This window comes from Sinocyclocheilus anshuiensis, unplaced genomic scaffold (genome assembly GCF_001515605.1).
Source record: "Sinocyclocheilus anshuiensis isolate Anshui unplaced genomic scaffold, SAMN03320099.WGS_v1.1 scaffold416, whole genome shotgun sequence".
Classification (NCBI taxonomy): domain Eukaryota; kingdom Metazoa; phylum Chordata; class Actinopteri; order Cypriniformes; family Cyprinidae; genus Sinocyclocheilus; species Sinocyclocheilus anshuiensis.
The window spans coordinates 220,594-246,247 of record NW_015554105.1 but is presented as its reverse complement, the minus strand read 5'-3'; the positions used below and the strand labels follow the sequence as shown (position 1 = coordinate 246,247).

The following is a 25,654-nucleotide window of genomic DNA, read 5'->3' as shown; positions in this document are numbered from 1 at the left end:
ACAAATTAAGATATTTTTGATGAAATCTGAGAGCTCTCTGACCCTCCCATAGACAGCAAGGTAACTACCATGTTCTGCGTGGTTCTACTGCGTCACTTGTGGACGCGCGTTCACGACAGTAACATGATGCGAGCGTAGATGCAGTAGAGACGAAAATGTGGAATAAAGTCGTTATTTTTGTTTTCTTTGCGCAAAAAAGTATTCTCGTAGCTTCGTAACTTTACAGTTGAACCACTGATGTCACACGGACTACTTTGTCGATCATCTTGGTACTTTTCTGGACCTTGAACGTGGTAGTTACCTTGCTGTCTATGGGAGGGTCAGAGAGCCCTCAGATTTCATCAAAAATATCTTAATTTGTGTTCCGAAGATGAACGGAGGTCTCAGGGGTTTGGAACGACATGAGGGTGAGTAATTAATGACAGAATTTTCATTTTTGGGTGAACTAACCCTTTAAAGTTTATCTTGTGTCTTTCTGTTCTGTTTAGCGGAAACTTCGTGAGATTAGTACAAAATTCCAGCTGTTCCAGAAACCAGCCAACTTTGAGCAGCGAATGCTGGACTGCAAGAGGATTCTGGAAAACGCTAAAGCTGAACTTCACGTCCTGGACCTGAAAGACACACAACCAGAGGAGATCCAGACCCACCTGAACGGATGCATGGTGAGAAAACACACCACTGTCATTTAAGTATTAATTCTATACTATTATAGTACACATTCATATTTAGTATAGTTTCAGTTAGGTATCTTTTGTCTTTTTTATATTTCTATATAGCTTTATTTTTATTTCAGTTTTTGTTATTTGTTTCAGATAGTTTCCAGGGCAACATTTTATTATTTATTTTTTATTATTTATTTATTTTTTTTGTTTAGTTTTTTATTTTATTTTAAGATTTTTAATAGTTGGTTTTACAGTAACATCACTGAAAAACACACACCTCACACTGCTTGTGTTTTATGTACGCGTGTTGTTTTTATAAATCCAGAAACTGTATAAGATCTTGAGCGAGGTGAAACTGGAGGTGGAGACGGTGATTAAAACAGGAAGACAGATCGTACAAAAACAGCAGACAGAAAATCCTAAAGGAATGGACGAACAACTCACCGCGCTCAAATTACTCTACAATGAGCTGGGAGCTCAGGTACGTGCACATTTTACACACACATTTCTAAAACGGCAATGAAAGCAGTTGCCAGTGGACAAAATCAAGCCTCGTCCTAAATTTTTCACTCTGAAATACATCGCATTACAAAAATAAAATGAGTTGCGAAAGCTACTTCATGTTGACTTTAGTGTAATTTGCCATAAAATACCTGTTGTCTGTGTCAGGTGACTGAGGGGAAACAGGATTTGGAGAAGGCTTTGTCTCTGTCTCAGCGGCTGCAGAAGGACAGCGCCGCCCTGCAGGCCTGGATGAGCCACACTGAGACTCCGCTTAAAGAGAAGCTCAGCACAGGAGACATGCCTGCCGATATCGAGACAGAGATCACATGGGCCAACGTGAGTGTGTCTGACAGTCCCTCACTCATGCAGTCTTTACACAGAGTGTGTGTGTGAAATGAGTGTGTGTCTGTAGGGCTTGTTGAAGGAGTCTGAGTTCAAGAAGAGCGATCTGTCTGTGGTGATGGAGAACAGCGCCGCCCTGCAGGCCTTAGTGGAGGGCAGCGAGGCTCAGCTGGAGGATCAGCTGTTTGAGCTCAATGAGGACTGGGAGCGCATGCACACGCTGATAGAGGACTGGCTCAGTGCTGTTCTGGTGAGTGACTGCTTAAAGTTACATGACACAATTAACTCATTAAGTTCACATCATCCCAACTGCTTCATTCAGTTCTGTGTGATTTGTCAAGACTGATTAGAAGAATAGCAGCACACACACACACACACACACACACACTCACACTCACACACACACACACACACACACACACACACACACAATCACATACATTTACATATAGATATCTAAATGGGGACATTTCATAGACTTTTGTTTTATATTCAACTAATTATAAATACTATAAACTAACCAACACCTGGACCTTAATAGAATACTTTCTGCATTTTTAGAATAATAAAAAAAAAACTTTATTAACTTTATTATTATCTTTTTTTTTCCAATTCTTGAAAGAGGTATCGAATGCAGTACAGCAATACTAGATACATACATGTTTTAGAGACGGAAAAATATGCATATTAATTATATTTAACTACAATGTAATGATAATATTAAAAAAAATTTAATCTGTTGACAGACCTACTTTTTACCTGTTATATATCGCATGTATGTTGTGTAGAGATGCTGTATCATACATGCTGTGTGTGTGTGTGTGTTGTAGAATCACAGGCGTGAGGTGGAGATGTTTGATGAGAATTTGGCTCATATCAGCACATGGCTCTATCAGACGGAGATACGACTGGATGAGATGGAGAAGATGCCTTCAGCTGAGAAAGAGAGAATGATGATGGTGAAAACACACACACACACACACACACACACACACAGAGAGAGAGACTTGGTTATTTATGTCATTTGTGTCTTTTCAGTGAAAGTGATTATTCAACAATAAATAATGTAATTTGATCCATCAGGATTTGGTTGGATAATAAATGTTAGGCTACAGTATTGTTGGTTTATATATTTTTTCTCTGCCACATGGCTAAGATTATGTTGGCAGCTAAGAAAATGGTTCAGAGGCAGAGAAAGTAATTACATTTTGATGAAAGATAATAAAAACAAACATTTTTTTTCAAGTCTAGTGAAACCTGATTTCATTAACACGCATTAATGTATTGAATCTGTTCTGTGTGTCTCTGACAGGCTGTGTTGTGTGAGTTGGAAGGAATGAGTGTGCGTGTGGACAGCGCTCGTGATCAGGCAGTAATCTTGATGACCAGCAGGGGGCCTGTGTGCAGAGAGCTGGTGGAGCCCAAACTAGCCGACCTCAACCGCAGCTTCCACAAGGTGGCGCAGCACATCAGCTCTGCTCAGGTACAACTCCAGCGGCTCAGCAGAGGCCTGGAGATATATCCAGCTGCAGACCCGCAGCACCAGCAGAATTAAAGCAAGCTATTTATTTTTATGAATAATAAACGTCTTCAAAACTTCACCACAAGGCCCATTTACAGCATGCATCCGAAAATTAATCGAAACATCCACAGAAACAAGTTATATACTATAAAGTATGACAACAAATTCAAGTTTCAATATAAGATAATAAAGCCAAGCACACGTTAAGTACTTAGCAGATAAATGCTTAACGTAATATATACGATAATTATTAAACATATGATAGCTAAAACATTACAGACTACTCACCGTGCTCTCTCGTTGTCAATAACTCCGCCCCTCACTTCCGGTTCTGTGGCTGCGGTTCTGAAACTGCTGGTGCTGCGGGTCTGCAGCTGGATACTATTGGAGGCCTGAGCGGAGCTTGTTTTTCAGCCGCGGCGCTGGACAGACACTCATTAACTCGTGCTAAGCGTGTGTGTGTGTTGTGTGTTCAGGTGTCTGCTGGTCTGGAGGTCAGACAGGAGGCAGTGCGGCCGCAGCAGGAGGTGGCAGATGGGAGGTCTGCTCCTCTCCTCTCCTCCTCACAGCTACAGCTATTCGAATCAGACCTACACGCTACTATCAGAGCACTGGAGCAACAGGAGAAAACACACACACCTGATGATGAGAGGGTACACACATTAACTAATTAGCGTCAACTAACACACATCATATACACACACCTGATTTGACCTGTAACAAAGTGAGATGACATAACTTTTTGTAGCTCCACTCACATATCTGTATTTTAAAGGAATAGTTCACCCAAAAATGAAATTTTCTCTCCCTCAGGCCAGCTAAGATGTAGATGAGTTTTTCTTCATCAGATTTGGAGAAATGTAGCATTGCATCAGTGTCTCAGCAATGGATGCTCTGCAGTGAATGGGTGCCGTCAGAATGAGAGTCCAAACAGCTGATAAAAACATCACAATAATCCACAAGTAATCCACACCACTCCAGACCATCAGTTAACATCTGGAGAAGCCAAAAGCTGTGTATTTGTAAGAAACAAATCCATCAAGACGTTTTTAACTTCAAACCATTGCTTTTGGCTACAATATAAGTCCTCCATTCTTAATAACACGTCCTCCAATGAAAAAGTCAGCTCGTCTGAATCAGGAGAGAAATCTGCACATATCAAGCACCGTTTTTTATGAGTGAAAACAGCCCAAAACAGATCTGAACAAATGTGTGTTGGATTTTGATGTAAAGACAACAGGGGATGGACTTTTCACTGGAGGAAGTGTTATTATGGATTATGGACTTGTATTTCGGCCAGAAGTTAAAGTTAAAAATGTCTTAATGGTGGATTTGTTTCTTATTAACACACAGTTTTTCACTTCACAAGTCATTAACAGATGGACTGGAGTGGTGTGGATTACTTGTGGATTATTGTGATGTTTTTATCAGCTGTTTGGACTCTCATTCTGACGGCACCCATTCACTGCAGAGCATCCATTGCTGAGCAAGTGATGCAATGCTACATTTCTCCAAATCTGTTCCCATGAAGAAACAAACTAATTTTGGATGGCCTGAGGGTGATTAAATTCTCAGCAAATGTTCATTTTTGGTCAAACTATTCCTTTAAACATAAACTATGAGGTGTTGCACCTATAACACCAGATGTCTACATACCCAGCCATATAAAACCGTCATGTGTTTGTCCTGAATTAGTGTGTTTGTGTTTTAGTTGGATGAGGAGAAAGCTCATGTTGAGGAGGTGCTGAGGAGAGGAGAGGAGGTGCTGCGGTCTGTTCCTGACGAGGACAGAAGAGAGGACATCCGCAGGAGACTGCTGCTGCTCCAGACATGCTACAAGGTCATTTCATGCACTCTTAACATGTCAGCCACGTAACGCCGGCTCTGAATTTCAAGCCACTTTCACACATGAAACCCGTTAAATTGCAGTATTAACTTTCCTGGCGACAGATTACTGTTTATTATACATATCACCAAAACTCTCTTTAAATTCTAAAACCCAAATGTTCTTTCAGAAATATTAGGCTGCTACTATTTGAAAAGCTGCAGGGCTGCAATTTAGTTGGAGTTGAGTGTCCACAGTGTTTATGTACACAGCGTTTACACGTGCAGTTGCTTATAATGTGATGTATGTCTATACTGTAAGTAGAAACCTGATGCCAGAACCTTGCATTTGGTTCCACTCTTGGACAAGTCTTATAGCATCAGAACAGCCTTGTGCATGTTCAAAATGATGGATACTTTACAGCTGTTACAGATTTTTTTTTTAATGGTATTATGGCAGTGTTACAGCTGTGATTATGGGTATTATAACTATGCTGCAGTCGTGATTATAACTATGTTATGGCTGTATTAAAGCTATGTTTTTACAGCTGTGTTAAAGCAATGTTTTGCCTGCATTGTGTCTGTTACAACAGTGTTTCAGCTTTGTTTTGACTGTGTTTAGGCTGCGTTAGAACATTGTTTACAACTGTATGACGGCTTTGTTACAGCTGTGTTTATAGCCATTACATCAATGATTATGTCTATTTTTACAGCTCTATGGCTGTTTTACAGATACATTTATGGCCGTGTTAAAATATGTGTTTTGACTGTGACACTGTTACAACAGCATTTACAGCTAAGCCTTTCTTACAGCATTCTTTATGGCTGTGTTACGGCTTTGTTTTGGCTATGTTTACAGCTGTTAAAACAATGATTGTGGCTATGTTTGCGGTTGTATTATGGCTATTTTACAGCTACATTTACAGGCGTGTTAAAGTCATGTTTTGGCTGCATTACTACTGTTACAACAGTGTTTATAGTGGTTACAGCTTTGTTACAGCTGTGTTTATGGATGTGTTACAGGAATTATAATGGCTGTGTTTATAGCTGTGTTATGGGTAAGCTGAAGTTATTTTTACGGCTGTGTTAAAGTTTTGCCTGCGTTGCATCTGTGAAACACAACAGTGTTTCAGCCTTGTTCCGTCTTTGTTTGTGGCTGTTATGGCAATGTTATGACTATGTTATGGGTATTTTACAGCTACATTTACAGCTGTGTTCAGTCTATGTTACAGCATTGTTTACAGCTGTATTATGGCTTTGTTCCAGCTGTGTTTATAGCTGTTACAGCAGGGATTGTCTATTTTACTATTGTGTTATGGCTAAGTTACAGCTACGGCTGTGTTTAACCAGTTTTGACTCTGTTATGGCTATGTTACAGCAGTGTTAAAGCTGATAAGGCTGGATGTGTTATGGATATGTTTACAGCCATGTTATGGCTAAGTTGAAGTTATGTTTACAGCTGCGTTACAGCTGTGTTACAATAGTATTTACAGCTGTTACGACTTTGTTACAGCATTGTTTTTTGCTATTATGGCTTTACAGTTATGCTATGGCTATTTTTACAGCTATGATTATTGGTTTCGTTAAGGCTGTGTTACAGCATTGTTAATGGATATGTTAAAGCTTTGTTACAGCCGTGTTACATTAATGATGGATGTTTACAGTTGTGTTGTGGCTATTTTACACATATGGTTACAGCTATGTGTTGACTGTTATGTCTATGTTACAGAAATGCTCGAGGCTGTGTTATGGCTATTTATGGTCGCGTTACATCTTTTAACACCTTGTTTTTATAGCTGTGTTACATTTTTTTTATTGACAGCGATTTGATTTGCTGGTGTTCCCACACCAGATCTTGTTTACTATTGCATTGTAAACAAATGCTGAATGTCTGAAAGCACCATATCACACGTTACATTCTTCCATTCACTATATTCTCTCTCTCTGTCTCTCTGCAGGAGATTCATACCATCAGAACTCAGCCAGTTGTGCTCGAATCATCTTCTCCTCCTCGGCAGAGATCAGAGTCATCCCTCTCTCCCCAGGATGAGAGGAGCGCATCTGTCTCCCCGTCTGACTATCTGCTGGACATTAATAAGGTTCTGCTGGCCATGGCCGACAACGAGCTGCTCCTGAACTCCTCAGAGCTCAGCGGAGGACTGTTTGAGGATTTCTCCAGCCAGGAGGACACGCTCCGGGTCAGCCACACACTTCAGTGATTTGCTTAGACACAGTGGTTTCCTTCATTACAGGGTTCAAGAGGTCCAAATATCAGTATTCTGGTACAAGTGTTGGGAAAACTACTTGCACAAACTAGCTTGCCAAGCTACAGTCTACTCTTAAAGTATAAGCAACACTGTTGACCATAATAACTTCCTGTTCACCAGCAGTCTGCTATAGAGGCTAAACTGACTGGAGCAATGGGTGTTTTCAGTTGTTCTGTTTGGCATTGACTTCTCTGTGTCTCTGTTTCTAGAATATAAAGGAGAGTTTGGAGCGGTTGGGTGAACAGGTTGAAGTGATCAATGAGCGCCAGCCTGATGTGATTCTGGAAGCTTCCAGACAGGAGATGGCACAGATATCTGATGGCCTGACACAGCTGAACTCAGAGTGGGACAGAGTCAACCGCATGTACAGCCAGAGGAAAGGGTGAGTCTGGAATTCCCCATAATTCCCTGTCTAGATCTCCCCATTATGGCCCACAATCACAAAGTGAACCTGAAAAAACGTTTGTATTTAATTTGTTGGACATGATAGTAGTTATTGCATGAAACCAATGATGAATACGGTTAGAGAGATTGTAATTTTGAACTCTATTACGTCTCTAGTTGCGAGGAAGGTTGGATGTGTGTGAGCGTTGGTTGAAGTGGGTTAGGAAAAGTTAGCATTTCAGCATATATTTCCTAATTTTCTCCTTATCGGAGGTAGATTTGCTAATGTTATTTTGCCCATTCATAACATGCTAATGGAGGAGTCCAGGGAAGGACGTGTCCATGCATTCAGGATTGAGGTGGCAAATGTAATAATTTGGGAAAAAAAAAACCATAACAGTCAGCGCCTAATCTTTGCTGGAGGGAGGGAGGATATGCCCCCTCAATATCTACTGAGGCTATGGCTCTGAGTCTAGGAATATGTGCTGATGATTGGTCCATAGAGAAATGTGTCAAATCCCTGGATATTATAAATGCATGAGGATGTGAGAGAAACCAATATCTCACTACTGAAACCTTCATTAATTCTGGTGCAGAGTGCATCTGATTTAAAGAAGCACCACACACTCTAATAGACATTTTTTTAAAGCAAAGATGAATAATACCATCAATGCTAATTAGTTAAAAAAGAGTTGGCTCAGGCATTGCTTTTAAGTATAATGATGATTACATCACAGTTATCAATGTCTTTTTAATGTTGAAGAATAAGCTCGGGAAGTAAATAAACATCACATCACACAAAACCTGTGAAGAACATGCCATATTTCACAGAAAATTACAAGATGAAAAATTGTTTTTTTTTTTTTCGTTTTTTTTTTTTATTAAGAGCACTTGTTTAGTGTTGGCAACTAACTGAAATAAGTAAAAAAAAAAGTGAAATAAAAAAGACGGACACATTACAACATTGTTAAAAAAATTACATTAAAATAAAAACTGAAATCTAAAAATAAAACTCAAAATATTAATACAAAATATAATAGTATACAAATAATGCTAAAATAACGCTACAAAAAATCTATTATTTATTATGTTTTACTTTCTTTTTTCCCCTCTGGACAGGATAATCTAATGGAATCATTTTTGAGAATAATGATAATTCCACACAGTAATAACACAGTAACTTGAAGTATTTACTGGAAACTCTGAATGATTGTCATGAATATAATGTCATGCCGCAAGAACAGGCCTGAATAGGTTTCATTTTCTTTATGCAAAATATCTGATCCTGTATTTCCTTTGGTTTTTGGGTTGAAACGTGACCTAGACATATTTTCTTGAGATTGACTTTAAAACTCAAAGTTAATGATTTAAGAGGCAGGTTCTTCTCCGAGGTGAGCAGGACTTCATCTGTCAGAAGTCAGTCACACAGGAAGTTTTCCACACCGTTAAACAGAAATGTGACCCAGTTACTCGGCCAGTTTCATGGACACCCGCTGACATGAGGAAGTGCTTTTCCAAAAACTGATCCTGGCTGAATTATTCTGGACTAACTGGAGCACCAGTTTAACAGTTGATCACCAGTAAAGTCAGTCAGTCAGAACAGTATTTCCAATGAAGAAGGTTATTAGTTTAGCTGGTTTCATAGGAAACAGTAGGTTCTTGCTGGTTTAGTAGTTTGCAAAGACCAGTTTTTAGTTAATCAGCCTATTATGGTATTATTGATATTTTTGAATTAGTATTTATTTTTATATTTTCAGTATTGATTTTAATGTTACTTTATTTTTATTAGTTTTTTTAATATTTCCATATAGCCTAGATTTAATTTGTATTACACTTTTAGTTTTAAGAATATTAGTACTTCAACTTAAATTTAACTGGAATAAAATGTTTTTATCTAATATTTCTATTTCTGTTTTATTTCAACTTTATTTCAATTAATGAAATCAGTTTTTAATCATTTTAATTTTGGTTTTTCGTTAAAACTCGTTATAACTGGTTATTTCAGCGCTCGAGGTTAACATGAACATACTGCGGTTTTAGCTCATACATGCTTTATTGCACACAGTGATCTGTCAGACAATCTCTGTGAGTGAATCATTCAGATGTGATCTTCTGATGAATGTAACGTCAGCTCGACCAGCCGTTTGTGTTCGTACACCCAGGAAAATGAATTTATGGTGCTGATACTGAGTGCTTGAGGGCGCTCTCTGTCTGACAGATTTACTGGCGAGTATTATCAATACATCTCTTGTGCAAACATGCCACACTTGCTTGAGATAAGCATAAAATGAGATAAACGATTCGAAACACACAGTGCTGTTTTCTGTTTAATTGAAGAAATGCATGTGATGTGAGGATATCACCACTTAGATGAGCATGTTTCCTGGTGTGTGTGTGTGTGTGTGCGCGTTTTTGTGACAAATGAGGACATAAATTTGTATAATGACAAAGGTATGACATAGGTATTCTGTGTTTGTGTGTGTGTGTGTGTGTGTGTGTCTGTCTGTGTGTGCATCTGTGTGTGTGTGTGTGTGTGTGTGTTTGTGTCTGTGTGTGCGTCTGTGTTTGTGTCTGTTTGTGTGTGTGTGTTTGTATGTGTCTGTGTGCGTCTGTGTGTGTGTTTGTGTCTGTGTGTGTCTGTCTGTGTGTGTGTCTGTGTGTGTGTGTGTGTCTGTCTGTGTCTGTGTGTCTGTCTGTGTGTGTGTGTGTGTGTGTGTGTGCAGGTGTTTCGATGGAGCTGTGGAGGAGTGGAGGCAGTTTCACTGTGACATGAACGATCTCTCGCAGTGGCTGAGCCACACTGAACAGGTCCTGGCTGACGGGATCGGATCAGACGGAGAACTGGACCTGGACTGCGCTCGTACACAGCAACAGGTCAGACGCAGAGTCAAAGGTCACAGATCCATTCTGTTATGACCTGTTATGATCTATTGACATAACAGTTTAAGAGGTTAAAATCCCAGTGAAGAAGTTGGAAGCATTTTGCATTTAAACATTTTAATAATGTTTAAGAAGTGTAACAGTTATACTAAGTATAAATAAATATAAATATACAAATTAAATATAAACTTTAAATAAAAAAATACATGAATATTCATAAAATTATATACTCTTTTTTTTTTTTCAGTGACATTTGTTTTTTTTAAGATTTTTTTTTTTTTAATCAAATTTAATTGATCAAAATTGACTGTAAAGATTTCTAGTTATCAAAAAAAAAAATGTCCTTAAGGAAAAAAAAAATGAAGTAGCAGCAAATCAGCATATTAGAATGATTTCTGAAGATCATGTGACACTGAAGACTGGAGTAATGATGCTGAAAATACAGCTCTGATCACAGAAATAAATTACATTTGAATATATATTCACATAGAAAACAGTTATTGTAAGTTATAATAATATTTCACGATATTAATGTGTTTTACTGTGTATTTTTTGATCAAATAAATGGAGTCTTGGTGACCACAAAAGACTTCTTTCAAACACTTTTGAACAATAGTAAGTGCATGTATATATTATAAACATATTATATATGAATCCCTTCAATGAATTTTATGAATCTGTGATAAGCTTCTGATGGAAACATTTCCACTATGGTACAATTTGTCAGTGGATATGCAAACATGACAGATTTTTTGTTTGACAGATAGTTAGAAGGATAGATAGAATGCATTTACCATCAGCAAGGGTCATTTACAATACATTTTCTTTTTAACGTTCATTTGCTTCTTTGCACGTTATTTTTGCGCTTACAGGTACACGTTCATGGGTTCAGTTCCCATAACATCTGTAGCTGGAATACAATTCAGTCAGTTTAAATAAAAGCATCTTCCACATGCATTAGTGCCAATGTAAATGTCAACAAAATGTCATTCTCTGAACGGAAAAGGCAGAAAAAATCACAGAACATAAATATAGAGGGAGGTCAATGTTAATTAATTGAGATCAGTCTTCATGCTGCGAGATGCTAATTGTTAATTATATGATAATTAAGCACTTCTAACTCACAATTAAATATATGAAAGAAAAATGATTTCATGCAAGCAAAATAAACTGCCAGTGTTTGTTAGACTGATGTGTACATGAGTGTTTTGAAGAGTCACAGTGGCCTCTTCCTCTGCAGTGAACAGACTGAAAACTCAAACAAGGACATTTGCTCATTAGACTCATGCACTGTTAAGTGTGTTTCACAGTCAGGGAGAGCTTTGGGGAAAACGTGTGTGTGTGCAATGTCTTTCTGGGTCTGAAAGTGCTGAAAGAGGGCGAGTTGAATGTGAAATTGTCCTCAGACACAAATTAAGGTCAGGCGCATTTCTTGCCCTCATATATATGGAGAGCAGTGGCAACTTCCTGTTTATCAGTTAGACACACTCACAGGTCAACCATCCATTAACCCAGTGCCTCATGTGTGTGTGTGTAGGATCTGGAGGAGGGTCTGGCCTCTCATCAGTCTGTGGTGGCGGTTCTGAGCCGGTCTGGAGAGCACATCATCGGTCAGGTGTCGTCACCCGACGCCGCTCTGCTGCAGGAGAAACTGGACGCTCTGAGACGCCGCTGGACATGCGTGCAGAGACAAGTGTGTGAGCGCCAGTGCAGGTGAGCCTGAGCACAGCACACACACACAGACTCACAGATCAGTGTGTGTGTGTTTGTGCTAAATGCTGTTTGTGCAGGTTGATGGGTGAGGATCCGGCTGTGATGGATGTCGTTCAGAGGACTGCTGATCTGGCTCAGTGGCTGCAGCACACGGAGGTTGCCGTGGCGACGCTGTCGGTTTCAGCCACCGACAAGAGCCTCAGAGAGCTCAAGGTTCGACACACAGACACACACACACAGACACACACACACACACACACACACAGAACACACACACAAACACACACACACACACACACACGCACGCACGCATACAGACAGACACGAACACACACACTCACCTGCATCATCAACTAACTACATAGATGCTATTCACGAAGACCTTAAAAAAAAGTATGTAGCCATTATTTTATATTGTTCATTTATTATTAATATTATTTTAGTTTTTACAATGTTTTCTATAATTTTGCATTGCTAAATTTATTGTAATGCTACTTTCAAATTTTAGTTTCAAAGTTTAGTTTTAGTTAGTTTCAGCAGTGGCTTATTATTTTGCTTTTTATATCATGGACATGTTTATTTTGTTTTTATGTGCTTTATTTTCTGTTTTTAGTTAAAGAAGCCAGAGAAACTTAAAAAAAAAGTTTTGAAATATTTGAACTTTTTTTTTTTATTTAATTTTAGTTTTAGTGTACATTATAACAATTATTATTATTGTTGTTATATATATATATATATATTTATTTTTTATTTGTATTTATTTATTTTTGTATTTTTTTAGTAGACATTAGTTAGTGAAAACATCAAAACACATATATTTATGTATACACTCACACACATATATTTCCCACTGAGAAGTTTGGGATTGGTAAGATTTTTTTTTAATCTGTCTTGTCTTTTAGTCTCTAGTCTTCAGTGTCACATGATCATTCGGAAATAATTTTAATACGCTGATTTGATACTCAAGAAACATTCTTAGTATCTTATTACATTACATGTGTCCTTTTGTTTTCTTAAAAAAAAAAAAAAGACTACATATTTTTGTAGCTAGTGTAAATTTACTCTAAATACAACTATTAACACTAAAACACCCCTAGTTTAAAAGCTCAAAAAATACAAATATAAATAATAAATAAATGAAAAAGTTAGTTTAATTATAAAGCATTTTAATTGATTACTCCAAAAACAGCTGCTAGTGCATCAGAATGTCTGCTTTAACACTCTGTCTCTGTCTCTTTCTCTCAGGCCTTGACGGAGGAGATGGATGGTCAGAATGAGACGCTGTCATGGCTGAATAAAACCGGCTCTCAGATCTTGTCAAACTCCAGTCTGAGTCCTCAGGACAGAGACACTCACGTGAATAAAATAAGGCAGATAAACCTCAGCTGGAGTAAAGTACGGAAACAACTCTATAGCACACAATCACAACAAAATCTCTCTCTCTGTCTGTCTGCTTTTATATCTTTTTTGTGAGTGTCAAGACGAGTGAAAGCTTAAAAAATAAAAGTAAAAGCGTGATAATATCTTGAGCTTGTGTTCACCACAGACCTTACTTCAGTCATTCACGCAAAAAGCCATTAAAAAAACCCATTGACTTCATGACAATAGAAGCAGAAGTGCTAAAATACAACTCGTTTCTGGGTTTTGACCTACAGAAATACATTAACCCTGCTGCGTTTTCACGATAAAATGATTTCACACAGTTTTCACTGAAAATATATTGTAAATCTGGACCTGACACACTTCTGGTAATCAACCAAGCGGGCTAATGCTGTGGCCTTATATGTATGTGCTGATGAATCTGCTGGCTCATATAGCGCTCGGTCTCTGCAGCATCATGCGAATGACAAACGTGTGTGTGTGTGTGTGTGTGTTTGAAGGTGAGCCGCGAGCTGCTGGATAAGGTGCGTGAGGTGGAGGGTCGTCTGCAGACACACACACCGCTGCAGGACGAGAGGAGGCTGGCGTCTTACAGCCAGTTCCAGGAGCGCATGAGCAGACTGGGCGACTGGGTTTACATCAGCAGCCAGTCTCTGAGTGACGTCACACCCGCGGAGAGACAGGTCAGACGCTCACACGCAACACCCTCCATCTCAAACAGTTCATCAGCGCAAATTCATGTCGTTCCAAACCTGAATAACTTTCTTCTGTGGAACACAAAAGATATTAAGTAAGGAATATGGGTAACCAAGCAGTTTTGGTGACCATTTACTTTCATTGTGTGGAAAAACACTGAGACATTTGTCAAAATATCTTCTTTTTGTCTTCCATAGAAGAAAGAAAGTGTTAAGTGTGATGTTTTGAAATGCACTGAGATTGATTATATAATTACAAAAATGTCATTTCTGGGGGTCTGTGAGCAGAATCCATTACTGATTTCAGATTACATGATAAAAACTGTAGTTAGTAACGTAATCTAGGTTACTTGTATTAGGCAATGTATTCTGACTACTTTTTAGATTATTATTGTTTGTTTTTTTTAAACGTACCATTGAATGTAATAGGTTGAAATAAAGAAGCAAAGCAAAAACAAAACAAAAAAAAAATTTTCTTCTTTAATATCAACATCATAAAATGCATTAAACATTACGTTAATTTCCCAAACTGGGCTTAATGTAAGAACTGCAGTGGGTTTGCGAGTTGATAAAAAGCTAATCATTAATTAAACACTAAAAATGGAAATATTGAATTTGTTTTCCTGCATGCCATTGTGACCGAATGTGTTGTTAAATTATTGTAATCGTCTCAGGTTACTTATGTAACCATGGTTCCCTGAGTAGGGAACGAGACACTGCATCCTCTAGGGGTCGCTATGGGGAACGCCTCAACGTGACCTGAAGCATACATTCAAAACAACAACAACACGTTGGCCGGCGACAGCCATGACGTCACTACCGGTGCGACCACAGTATAAATAGGCGCTGGGAGATAGTGCTGTGTTCGATACATCGATATGACGATGTATCGTCACAGAGATTTGACGATACGAGTATCGATACAGCTGTCCCTGTATCGATATTGTGGCACGTGTGCAACAGTGGACCGCGCTTAATTTGTATACAAGAACAACGTTTAAAACGGAGTAGAAAAGTGCAAGGTTTCTAAAAAATAATGAATAGAGCATAATATATAGGCTACAACAAGGTTTAATCTGGCCGCAGAGGAACACAACCGGGGTTGCCTGATATAAAGAGACGTAATCCCCAAAACAGAGCTTTACACTTGCGCAATACGGAAATATCTGCTAAGTGTGCTACTTATCTTTGTCAACCTGGCAACCTTGTGTACGCGCTCTCTCTCCACTGTGGATAAAAGTGCTTGCTTTCTGAAAACACTGGTTAGCTTGCAGTTTAGCAATCTCCACTTTAAGGCAGCGCATTAGTTTAGAACTCTTCTAATTTTTTGTTTTTTAAACGTAGAGAGTGTGTTAATTTGTGCAATGATAACCTACCAGCAATGTAAATCTGATTTTTTAATATATTAGAATGAGTACATTACAATATAACTAAACAGCTGTTTTACTAAACTCTTCTGAGGTGAAATTCAATGCAGTCACATACCGTGATATGTATCGTATCGTTGCCTCTGCATCGTGATACGTATTGTATCGTGACTTTGCTGGTGATACACATCCCTACTGGGAGAACATGTCATCTGCTTCTTCGTCTGAAGCTTGCGTCCGAAGCATGGCAAGGAAACTAGAGGATGCAGTGTCTCGTTCCCTACTCAGGGAACCATGGTTACATACGTAACCTGAGACGTTCCCTTTCAAGGGAACTTCAAACTGCGTCCTCTAGGGGTCGCTATGGGGAATGGTATACGCACGCCACCATGGTGAGGGGAGTGCATGCCAAACCACAGGCTTATTATTATTTTTTTTTTTTTTTTTACGTACCATTGAATGTACCATGTTGAAATAAAGAAGCAAAGCAAAAAATAAAAAACATTTTTTTTCTTCTTTAATATCAACATCATAAAATGCATTAAACATTACATTAATTTCCCAAATTTGGGCTTAATGTAAGAACTGCAGTGGGTTTGTGAGTTGATAAAAAGCTAATCATTAATTAAACACTAAAAATGGAAATATTTAATTTGTTTACCTGCATGTCAGTCTGACCGGATGTGTTGTTAAATTATTGAAATATTAACTTCCTCAGAGATATTTCAAGAAAATATTTCATGTCAAATTGGTTTTGGCTGACACACATTTGGGAATCCATTTAAAAGAAGAATTAGGGAGAATCAATAAATTATCAATGATTTACTGCCATAATGTAATATAATATAATATAATACTGTGGGTAATGCAATCATGTAATCTATAAAAAAGTAACTGTAATCTGATTATGAGCATTATAAAATGTAATTTTTGGAGATTTGAAATCTGATTATGTAATCCAGATTGCATGTAAGCAGTTAGTACCCAGCTCTGTCTGTAAGTTGTTTAGTCTTTTATGTGTTGGTCTAGTTCATCCCAATGAAAACAAATGATCATCAGAGTTTGACTGAGATCTGACGGACATATGTTTGTGCAGGTTCTGGAAATGTCCATGCGAGAGCAGAAGCGGGAGCTGGAGGAGCTGTTGTCTTACTCTATTGAGCTCCAGAGGAAACAGCTGCTTTTACCACAGGAAAAGGTTTGTGTCACCCAGCAAAAAAAACAACACAAAAAACACTACAGTATGTGCTGCGCTTCAATTCACTTACTTTTATCATTAATAGTGCGATGCCAAAGCAGTTTTTAATTTATGAAATGTGATGAATTTTACCCTAAATCAGTTGAGCTTAATGCTAAAGCCCTGTTCACACCAGAGTTATTTTGATATCATTGATAGTTTTATATATTTATTATTTTGAATTAGACTTTATTATATTTTCTATTTTTATACGTTTTACTTTCATTTTAGCTGCAGTCATTTTTTTTATTATTAGTTTTTCTATATAGTTTGTAGTTTTTATAAATTTTAGTTGAAATTATTAATTATTTGGTTGTTTTAGTAAATAATTATTAATTATGTAGTTAGTGATATGAATTAGTTTTATTTTATTTAGTTTTAGGTGTTTTACATGTTGCTTTGGAAACTAGCTGAAATAAATTCATTCATTTCAGTTAACATTTATTTCAACTACAAGTGTTTTTTGATCATTTTAGTTGAACTAATAACCCTAGCTTACACCAGCACAAGTGTTTTTCGTATGCATTTTTTCTGTTCATGCAATGCATAATAAAAGTTGTGAAGTCAAACAGAATTTACACTATTTGCTGTAACAATAATTACTTTTCAGATATTTGCATTTTTAATGGTGTTCATCAAACAACACCAAATGCAGGAGTACAGATTCACTTCTGTTATTCACTGATGAGCGTCGGTTTTATTTTAAAGCAGTGGTTCTAGGCATGGGATCAAAAACGCAAATCTTACCGGTTGGCCAGCTTTCTTCACAGTGCAATGGAAAAGAGATTAAAACAATCCATACAAAAAAAAAAAAAACCTCTTGTTGCATTGACAATGCAGATGTTTGCATTAGTGTTCAAATTGAAATATTTACAGCACCAAATATTTGCACCAGATACTCATCTTGGTGTGAACAGACCGTAACACTATACAGTTTTAGGATGTGGTAGATTGTCTCAATACTCTTCCGACACGCTCAAAAAGTGTGTACTTTCCAATCAACAGTGAACTGTTTAACAACACTGGAAGTAGACAAATTGTCATGCAGCACTAGCTCCATTCTTGTTGTGGTTTTGCTTGTAAAGTGCAGAGATGAATGAGAATGAAGTGGATGTATGTGTGTTTGTGTAGAGTAAAATCGAACAGCTGGCTGCAGATTGGAAAGCTCTGGATGCCAGACTGAAGGAGACGCCACAACAGCCTCTGTCTCCATGGACACAACAAGTGGCTCAGCAGCAGTTCACAGGTGAGTGCAGCACACACAGGTAAATTGGACACTCGCGCTGGTCTTCCAGATGTAATCGAGTGTTTACTGTGGATTGTGTGTGTGTGTCAGGGAGCGTGCCGTCTGCGGTGCACATGGTCAGTCTGATGAGCGAGGAGCGGCGTCCCAGCCCAGAGCTGGTGGGCCCCAGCGACCTGCACCAGACGGCCACAGAGCTGGCGGACTGGCTGCTCCTCATCCACCAGATGCTCAAATCCAACATCGTCACAGTGGGAGACAAAGAGGAGATCCACACCACCATCGGCCGCCTGCAGGTCAGACAGCAGAATTAGACCTGAGAGGGGGTTTGTCTTCAGTTTGAAGACGTTTGGCTTGATAGGCTGGCAAATAGCTAGTAGATCTTTCCTTAAATAGAAGATAAAAGCAGTGATTTATGGCTGAGTTTCTGTCTACACAGAATTATTATTCAGACCGCTAAACCCTGGTCATGTTTAAAGCCCTGTGTTGTGGTTGTTTGTAGGTGACTAAAGGTGATCTAGAGCAGAGACATCCACAGCTGGAAGACATCATCACTCTGGCTCAAAACATCAAGAACAAAACCTCCAACCTCGACGTGCGCACCTCCATCTCAGAGAAACGTGAGCATATACTCATCATCATCTTCTTTATCTCCGCCTTAGTCTGAATCTTGGTTTCAGTATTAACCTGTCTTAATCTTGTCTTCTTAATCTTAGTCTTGCTTTTGATCTATCTATCTATCTATCTATGTATCTGTCTATCTATCTATCTATCTATCTATCTATCTATCTATCTATCTATCTATCTATCTATCTATCTATCTATCTATCTATCTATCTATCTATCTATCTATCTATCTATCTATCTATCTATCTATCTATCTATCTATCTATCTATCTATCTATCTATCTATCTATCTATCTATCTATCTATCTATCTATCTATCTATCTATCTATCTATCTATCTATCTATCTATCTATCTATCTATCTATCTATCTATCTATCTATCTATCTATCTATCTATCTATCTATCTATCTATCTATCTATCTATCTATCTATCTATCTATCTATCTATCTATCTATCTATCTATCTATCTATCTATCTATCTATCTATCTATCTATCTATCTATCTATCTATCTATCTATCTATCTATCTATCTATCTATCTATCTATCTATCTATCTATCTATCTATCTATCTATCTATCTATCTATCTATCTATCTATCTATCTATCTATCTATCTATCTATCTATCTATCTATCTATCTATCTATCTATCTATCTATCTATCTATCTATCTATCTATCTATCTATCTATCTATCTATCTATCTATCTATCTATCTATCTATCTATCTATCTATCTATCTATCTATCTATCTATCTATCTATCTATCTATCTATCTATCTATCTATCTATCTATCTATCTATCTATCTATCTATCTATCTATCTATCTATCTATCTATCTATCTATCTATCTATCTATCTATCTATCTATCTATCTATCTATCTATCTATCTATCTATCTATCTATCTATCTATCTATCTATCTATCTATCTATCTATCTATCTATCTATCTATCTATCTATCTATCTATCTATCTATCTATCTATCTATCTATCTATCTATCTATCTATCTATCTATCTATCTATCTATCTATCTATCTATCTATCTATCTATCTATCTATCTATCTATCTATCTATCTATCTATCTATCTATCTATCTATCTATCTATCTATCTATCTATCTATCTATCTATCTATCTATCTATCTATCTATCTATCTATCTATCTATCTATCTATCTATCTATCTATCTATCTATCTATCTATCTATCTATCTATCTATCTCTCTGTCTGTCTATCATTCTAACGTCTATAGATATTAGATATTGATAGATAGAAAGACAGATATAGATCTTACTCTGTCTTAATCTTAGCCTTTATATTAATCTCAGTTCTTTTTTTTTTTATTATGACATATTTTAAAAATTGAAGTCTTTATTTCAATCTTAGTATTCAATATTAAATCATATATTAAGTCATGTTTTTATGTTAACCTTAATCTTAGTTTTAACCTTTATCTTAATTTCAGTCTCAGTGTCAGCTTTACTTTGCCTTGGTCTTAGTTTTTGCCTTAGACCTTGTTGTTTCTATCTTAATCTTAGTCTTTATTATAAACTCAGGCTTTCTCTTGTGTGATTCCCAATCATGTATGATCTTATTCTGTCTTAATCTTTGTCTTAATTTTAATCTTAGTTTTATTCTTAACCTTCATCTTAAACTCGATTTCAGTGTACATTTGGCTTTGCATTGGTTTTAGTCTTTGTCTAATTTTTAATCTTAGTCTATCTTAATCTCAGTTTCTGTCTTGTTATTGTTAATCAAATGTTTTTAAAATCATAATCTTAGTCTTGTTTTAATTGTAATTTTAGTGTTCAATATTAAATCATAATCTTAGTGTTTGTTTTAATCTTACTCTTGATTTTAATCTCAGTTTTAGCCTTTTCTTAATCTGAGTCTCGGTGTTGGTTTCGCTTTGCCTTTGTTTTAATCTTAGCCTTAGCTCTAATCTTTGATCTTTGTTTTAGTCTTAATCTTAGTCTTTCTTGTGATTCTTAATCATTTTTAATCATTATCTTAGTCATAATTGTAATCCTATCCTTGTAATTGTTTTTTTTTTTTGTCAGGAAGTACAGAAAGCTTTGACAAATTGGCTATTGTTATATAAAAATAAATAAAGCAAAAGAAGTGAGCTCAATTGGTGGTTCTGATGAATAACACCTCAGACGGTTTTATACTCGTGTATTAATGAAGAAGCGTGTGGAGCATCTGTTGTGTGAGATAGTGAGACTCATTCCTCTCTTCCTGCTGTGTGTCAGTGGAGAAGGTCCGCAGCCAATGGGACGGCACACAGCACGGCGTGGAGGCGCGGCTTCTGCAGCTGGAATGCATGATCGGCCACAGCGAACAATGGGAGGAGCAGAGGCACCAGGTGAAGGCTCTGATTGGACAAAATGAGATGCATCTGCATAACCTTCTGCAGCTGAGCCGAGGGCCGCTCACTAAACAGATCAGTGACAACAAGGTGAGATCTTTAATTTTCACCTTTGACCTGTGTTACCGTAAAGATTTGCCATCATTTTGCTCCTCTTCCAGTTTAAAATAAGACCATTCGTGAGTGTCAAAACTTGGTCTCAGCTCCAGACACATGCACTTTCAAACAAAGAAATCATGTTTTCGATTTATATGATGATACTGGGATCTGGATCAGTGTGATTTGTAGTTGAGCGAACAGGAGAAATCCATCAGGCTTTTTTGTGGCACTTTTTTTCATTTAATTAACATCAGAAGTGACCCTATTAAGATCATCTGAATCTTATCTGTACATGTTTTCTTATAGTTATTTGAACAGGCTTTCACTAAAGTGGCTATTAAAGTGAAGAGTAAACACTCATGGTATGTTTTGTCAGGAAGTGACAACATTAAATTGCTTTATTTAATTAAAAGTCTGGAGTGGCTTCTAAGTACGTTCCAATTAAGCCCACTATGCTTTTTTTCAATAGAAAAGCTTCATATTTATTAAATAAAACTTCAGATGTGGTTTTGTCAGGAAGTGACAACATTAAATTGCTTTATTTAATTAAAAGTCTGGAGTGGCTTCTAAGTACATGTTCCAATTAAGCCCACTATGCTTTTTTTCAATAGAAAAGCTTAATATTTATTAAATAAAACTTCAGATGTGATTCATGTTTGATTAATCATTCAACCTAATTAAAGAACTGCCAATCAAACCAGACAAATGGATTACAGCTTCAGCTACAGTTCTCCCGAAAATGTACTCACCCTCAGGTCATCCGAGATGTAGATGGGTTTGTTTCTTCATTGGAGATTTGGAGAAATGTAGCATTGCATCAGTGTCTCAGCAATGGATGCTCTGCAGTGAATGGGTGCCGTCAGAATGAGAGTCCAAACAGCTGATAAAAACATCACAATAATCCACAAGTAATCCACACCACTCCAGTCCATCAGTTAACGACTTGTGAAGTGAAAAGCTGTTCTGGACTCTCATTCTGACGGCACCCATTCACTGCAGAGGATCCATTGCTGAGCAAGTGGTGCAATGCTACATTTATTTGACATAACTGGTCAGTCTAAGCTTTTTATCTGTATGTTTGTTTAGTCTTATCATGCTCCCTGTAACCTGTTCATATATCTTCCTTTAAAAAAGTCTGCAATCTCTCAAAGAAAGACAGTCTCTTTCACTTTATCTCAGGTTTTTCCAGTCAGCTCCATATTTCTCTGTCAATGCAGCAAGCTTCTCTTATTTGTAGGCCTTATCGTCCCCAGTCATTTGTAGTCACTTTCATTTATTTTCTCAGCATGAACGCAATATAAGTTGATGAATTCAAGGATGAGTTCTGAGCGCAGTAAATTCAGTACATGTGGTTTTATCTGAGGTTTGGTGTGTTTTTAGCTTTGTGGGCATGTTAGAAACAAACAGAGTCAATGGAGCTGTTCCTAATGAAAGATGCATTTTTCTGGTTTACAATTGGAGACAGAGCAAACCTTAAGATATTTTTTGTTCACTGTTTGTATTTTCAAACTTTGTGTTGCTAAAATACAGCTGTTCTTTGCATGGTCTTGAAAAGGTCTTAAAGTCTTAAATTTACCCCTGTAACAAATATCTGCATCTCATATTTTAAATCTTATATATATATGTATATAATAAAATGGCTTATTAGGGTCACTTCCCCTTCATTTGAACTCATTGGAGGGCAACAACATTTGAAAAAAAATTGATTGGCTTTCTTCATGTTGTAGACATGCAAGTATTTCTGTTGTTACACTTAAAACGTGCATTCACATCAACAAACAGAGTGCAATAAAATGTGACTAATATATTCATATTGAAATAAAATTAGCAGTTTGAACATCAATCTTATATATATATGTATATAATAAAATGGCTTATTAGGGTCACTTCCCCTTCATTTGAACTCATTGGAGGGCAACAACATTTGAAAAAAAATTGATTGGCTTTCTTCATGTTGTAGACATGCAAGTATTTCTGTTGTTACACTTAAAACGTGCATTCACATCAACAAACAGTGCAATAAAATGTGACTAATATATTCATATTGAAATAAAATGAGCAGTTTGAACATCAAATTTAGCTACATTTGTTTGAAATCCTACATATAATCCAAATTACAGTATATAAAAGGGGGCTCTCATCAGTTTCTCATCAATTAATTGAAGAAATGATTGCCAAATTAATCATTGCATTAAATCATGAATGAATGAGATTTCATATTAGTCTTGCAGACTCTTTTGTGCACAGTTTAGTCAAATAGTATCATAATTATGCTCTCACAAATATCATGGCAATAAATACTATAATAATAATAATAACGTAATAAATGCTACCATAATTATGCTTTTCGTAATATATTATTTCAGTAAATGCTAATAAATACTATTTTAATTATTATGCTCGATTAAATGCTACCTTGATGCTAATAAATACTTCAATATTGTAATATTAAATACTATTTTAATTATGCTTTCATTAATATTATTTTAATAAATGCTAATACATATTACTGTAACACTTTTGCTGTTAAATACTTCCTTGATTATGCTTTTACAAATATTTTAAAATAAATGCTAATAAATTCTCCAATAATAATATTGTGATATTAAATATTATTATAATTTTGCTTTCATAAATATTGTTGCAATGCTAACAAATACTACTGCAATAATATCGCGCTGTTAAATACAACATTATGCTTGTACAAATATTTTAGAAATAAATGCTAATAAATACTCCCATAATAATATAGTTATATTAAATATGAACAATTATAGATTCATGAATTTTGCAGCTATACATGTGAATGAATACTAATGTAATAATACTGTAATAGTGTAGCAATAAATGTGACCATCATAATTCTGACACAAAAAAATGCCTTACTTATGTTTTCACAAGTATTACCACTATTAATTATTACTGCACTAATATTAATTAAATATTCATGTGTTTTGCTTTAATTTTAACAGTGTTTGAAATCCTACATATAATCCACATAACAATATATGTAAGAAAAAAATAAGGGCTTCTCATCAATTAAGTGAAGAAATGATTGTCAGATTAAACATTGCGGTAAATAAAGAATGAATGAGATTTCATATTCGTCTTGTAGACTCTTCTTTAGAGCGTTTCTGAGTCACCGTGCACTTAATAGCACAGGTGTAAATATGGCTTTTGAATTGACACACACACACACACACATACATACATGATACACACACACACACACACACACACACGATACACACACACGATACACACGCACACACACTACAGAAACGCACCTGTAGGGGGTGCTAGAGTCATAATAATTTCACTGCCTTATTGTTTGGTATTCATATATTATTAAAATGTTTTAAACTCGCAGATATTTAGGCATGAACATATATTTTAGTGTTTGCCTTGGTTAGAAATGAAGATTTTAAGGTTGTTGACAGTGATTCTCTGAAGTAATTTGAGGTAAAGTTACCCTCTGCAGCGACGGACACATATGAACCAAACAACATCTAGACTTCTATAGCGACTCCACCCGCTTTTTGTCATGCTGTTTAGATGGTAGCTTTATGTACTGATTTCTTTTTGTTGTCAGGCGTTCCTGCAGGAGCTCAGTCGAGGACAGGAGAGCGTGACGTCCTTTAATGAACTGTCCAATCAGCTTCTGCAGGAATATGCCGCTGACGACACGCGCAAGGTCAAAGAGGTCATGGACAAACTCAACACGGTGTGGAACAGCGTCAATAACAGGTATGCGCTTGCACACGGATGCGCTCATGCATCCACACACAGACCGATGTGTGTTCATTTCCCTAATATACAGTAAATGAGAGGAAATGAATCATACGCACACACACACTCTGAAACAGAATGTCATAAACACACGTAATCAGTTTAGCATGCACAGATATCACACACACACCACAGACACTTCTGGACATACAGATCATCATTACGTGTAACAGCATAAAGGTTATTACTGCTGCATTTAATATTGTAGTAATTAAATGCTAATAAATACTATTGCTATTATGCTGTCACAAATACTGCAGTAATATATGCTGCCATAAATATTACTGTTATTGTGCTTTTCTGAGTATTGATGAACAATTGTCGTCATAATGTTGTGGTAATAAATACTACTACTGTAATTGTCCTTTAACAAATATTGCAGATATAAATACTACCATCATAATATTGAATTCATATATGTTACTGTACTTACGCTGTCATGAAAAACTACCATGATGATAATTTAGTAATACATGGTATCATCATTATGCTTTTATGAATATAATGTCAATGAATATTAGGGATGCACCGAAATGAAAATTCTTGGCCGAAGCCGAAATCGAACAAAATGAAACACTGGGCCGAATTCCGAATACCGAACACGTTTTTTTTCCCCATGTATGTTGCCTTTTTTTTTTTCACCATTGCATAAATTAAAAAGCCAAAATGTGCTTTTCAAAGAAAAAAATCAATTGCAAAAATAAAATAACTTAAGTTAGTAAAATAATAATTTTTGGCCATCAG

The 25,654-nt window shown here is 36.6% G+C and overlaps 1 protein-coding gene across 1 annotated transcript in view; it reads left to right on the top strand.

Moving 5' to 3' along the window:
* LOC107669681 (utrophin-like) overlaps nucleotides 1-25,654 on the top strand; it is a 252,156-nt gene that overhangs the window by 77,413 nt on the left and 149,089 nt on the right. Inside the window, exons 33-53 of the mRNA XM_016462031.1 lie at nucleotides 489-662; nucleotides 988-1,143; nucleotides 1,332-1,502; nucleotides 1,579-1,758; nucleotides 2,339-2,467; nucleotides 2,821-2,991; nucleotides 3,507-3,683; nucleotides 4,742-4,870; nucleotides 6,813-7,052; nucleotides 7,331-7,503; nucleotides 10,229-10,379; nucleotides 11,923-12,098; nucleotides 12,176-12,311; nucleotides 13,344-13,493; nucleotides 13,979-14,161; nucleotides 16,637-16,738; nucleotides 17,909-18,023; nucleotides 18,114-18,316; nucleotides 18,523-18,640; nucleotides 20,907-21,112; nucleotides 24,714-24,868. Of these exons, the coding sequence (XP_016317517.1) occupies nucleotides 489-662; nucleotides 988-1,143; nucleotides 1,332-1,502; nucleotides 1,579-1,758; nucleotides 2,339-2,467; nucleotides 2,821-2,991; nucleotides 3,507-3,683; nucleotides 4,742-4,870; nucleotides 6,813-7,052; nucleotides 7,331-7,503; nucleotides 10,229-10,379; nucleotides 11,923-12,098; nucleotides 12,176-12,311; nucleotides 13,344-13,493; nucleotides 13,979-14,161; nucleotides 16,637-16,738; nucleotides 17,909-18,023; nucleotides 18,114-18,316; nucleotides 18,523-18,640; nucleotides 20,907-21,112; nucleotides 24,714-24,868 (3,395 nt within the window). The remainder of the gene's footprint in view (nucleotides 1-488; nucleotides 663-987; nucleotides 1,144-1,331; nucleotides 1,503-1,578; nucleotides 1,759-2,338; nucleotides 2,468-2,820; nucleotides 2,992-3,506; nucleotides 3,684-4,741; nucleotides 4,871-6,812; nucleotides 7,053-7,330; nucleotides 7,504-10,228; nucleotides 10,380-11,922; nucleotides 12,099-12,175; nucleotides 12,312-13,343; nucleotides 13,494-13,978; nucleotides 14,162-16,636; nucleotides 16,739-17,908; nucleotides 18,024-18,113; nucleotides 18,317-18,522; nucleotides 18,641-20,906; nucleotides 21,113-24,713; nucleotides 24,869-25,654) is intronic.